This window comes from Entamoeba invadens, assembly GCF_000330505.1.
Source record: "Entamoeba invadens IP1 unplaced genomic scaffold scaff_1105074726079, whole genome shotgun sequence".
Classification (NCBI taxonomy): Eukaryota; Evosea; order Mastigamoebida; family Endamoebidae; genus Entamoeba; species Entamoeba invadens.
Window position 1 is genome coordinate 54,792 of NW_004191893.1, and position 2,473 is coordinate 57,264.

The window sequence follows — 2,473 nt, forward strand, 5'->3', positions numbered from 1 at the left end:
GAATCGATAGAACGTTAATATCATTTGAAGCCATCTTGTTTACTCAAATCAATGAAACTCAACGAAACAACAATAGCAGCATAGAGCAGCAGTGACATATAATACGACAGTTGACACTCCCAGATGCCATTCCGCGTCAAACAATGCTCTGGTTCCCCATAAAACATCCAGAAGAGTGTAGAGATGGTTGTTGTTGCTGTTGCAGCGTATGCCCAAAGCCCACCATATGTGTACAAAGTTAAACATGTGAAGGAAGCCCATTTGAAAATGTTTCCTCCCCACAACCCGCTGAGTGTGGAATAGTCAAAAAGGCGATATTTGATCTCATTATGTGGTAAAATTTTAAATACATTTTCTCCCTTGTTTTCCTTCACTTCTGTTTTACCCTCAGACCTTGCTGTTGTATCCAAGATATAGTTCATAGTGATGACGTTAATGAAGAAGAATATCATAATGGCAATGGCAGAAAGTGGTATACCAGCGGTAAAATAAGCAAATGGCAACCCAAATACACCCGTTCCAACTATATATGAGTGTTATGCGACTATATATGCTTAAAAAAATGGGGCATTAATCTCTGAAAAACGAACTGATGTAATTGATGACAGTCGCAAAGCCCGCCAAATACCCATATGTGTTGACCTCTTGTTTTGGTAACAGTTGTTCGGTTTCCCCTGAACTCTGTTCACCTTGCGGATTCGTGGGGTTACTCGTCTGAGGTTGAGAAGGTATCAACAATGCGTCACTATCGCTCATTCTGTTCTATTCCAGTTTTTTCATTTTTCTCTCTACGACATTCTGCTTGTAGAAGAAGCTCACCGTTCTTCCATTCTTTCATCAACCTTCTCTGATAAGTTCTCTCTTTTTTTGACTTATTCTTTCTCTCTAAATTCCGTCCTTTTATTTCGTTTTTTACCTTATTATTTCGGGTTTATTCCGCCATTTTCAATCTGATTATTTTTTGATTTGATTGATCTTTCTGGGTTTATTGCAAAAAAAGAAACTATACTTTTAGATAATTGTAGTATAAATTATAATTAAAACCTGCATTGATAAACGATGTTCTCTTCCCAAAAATGCATTTGAATTATTTTTCAAAAATATTTAAAAAACGAATTCTTTTTTTAGCATATTGTATTACAATGATATTCCTTTAATATTTTTATTATAATAAATAATACAAATCTCAAAAAAAAATAGTTTAAAATGTTAGTATTATTTTTTAAAATCATATTGTCATTCATCAAATCTCGACGACATTCCAAAAAGAACCCATTGAAAAGCGCAGAAAAGAACACCAAAATTTCAAAATAACTTTCATTTGTTTGTTGTTTTCTTTTTACCCTTTTTCGTTTGTGATGTCTTTGCTCCTTTCTTCGTTGTTTTAGTTTTTTTAATAGGTTTATCATCATCGTCTTCTTCATCTTCTTCGTTATAGACTTCACCTTCATCACTCGACGCATCCAACCCGTCGTATTGTGTTTCTGGTTCTTCGTCTCCTTCTTCGACCATTTCCTCGAACGTTTCATCTTTGAATTCGATTTGTTCGTCACAATTTGGTCGCAATGGAGTGATAACGAAATTCAAGATGTCTTCGATTTTCCCGTTCCGCGTCTCTTTCACCTTCACTGCAAACACTTTCACGAGTTCGTCGATCTCTTCGTCCGTCTTTTTCTCCAATGCCCCCGTCACGCGTTTCACGTTCTTGTCGAAAGCAGTTTGATTCGCTTGTTCGAGCCCACAGAATGCCAAGACATTCATCAGCCGTTCCTTTGCGACGCCAGCGCTCCCGTAGAAAAGGCGATGGAGGTTGACCAATTTATTTTGTTCCAACGCGTTGATTGCCGACGATATTTTCTTCGATGTTCCCAGTACAATTCCGTCTCCGTCAAGACGGAGTGCTTTAGAAGTGGCACGTTGTGGGACGGAACCTTGAAATCTTTCAACGGCGTGATGTGCACGCGTCGGGTGTTTTGTATGATCGCTCATGTTCTAGTTTTTTTTTCAGTTCATTTCATTTCTATTAGAAGGGTTTCTAGTTTTTCCATGTGGTTTATCATTTTCTTTCTTCTGTTTTTGTCTGCTTTTAGAGATGTAGTCCCTTTTTTTCTCTTTTTATCAGAGCCAACTCTGTCTAGTTCTTTTCTAGTTTATTCTCTAGTTCATTTCTCTCTCTTAAGTGAATGAACTAGATTTCAATAGTTTATTACTATTAATGTATAATTGAATACTCAAAAAAATGTTTAGGTTCTGAAATAGTATTTAAAATAGTATTCAAATAGTTACGATTTGAATAACATTTTAAAAGGGAAGTAAAAAATGTTATTGATGAAGAAGCAATCAATAAATGAATGGATATGACAAGAGAATCACACAACAATCAACGAGGCACTTTCACGACGATAACCGATGTGTATCATTCCCATCTTTTTCAAAAGCCATATTCCGCATCACTCGTGCTATTTGTTCTGCT

The 2,473-nt window shown here is 36.3% G+C and overlaps 2 protein-coding genes across 2 annotated transcripts; both read right to left on the bottom strand.

Moving 5' to 3' along the window:
* On the bottom strand, positions 1-756 carry EIN_031030 (amino acid transporter, putative; the record flags this gene model as incomplete). The annotated part of the gene is made up of 3 exons (XM_004185710.1): positions 1-34; positions 72-523; positions 591-756. Coding segments are annotated over 3 exons (652 nt in total), but the record flags the coding sequence as incomplete, so codon positions are not given.
* Positions 757-1,317: 561 nt separating this feature from the next.
* On the bottom strand, positions 1,318-1,989 carry EIN_031040 (hypothetical protein; the record flags this gene model as incomplete). The annotated part of the gene is made up of 1 exon (XM_004185711.1): positions 1,318-1,989. The coding sequence occupies one exon, from the start codon at positions 1,987-1,989 to the stop codon at positions 1,318-1,320; it is 672 nt and encodes a 223-aa protein (XP_004185759.1).
* Positions 1,990-2,473: the final 484 nt, after the last annotated feature.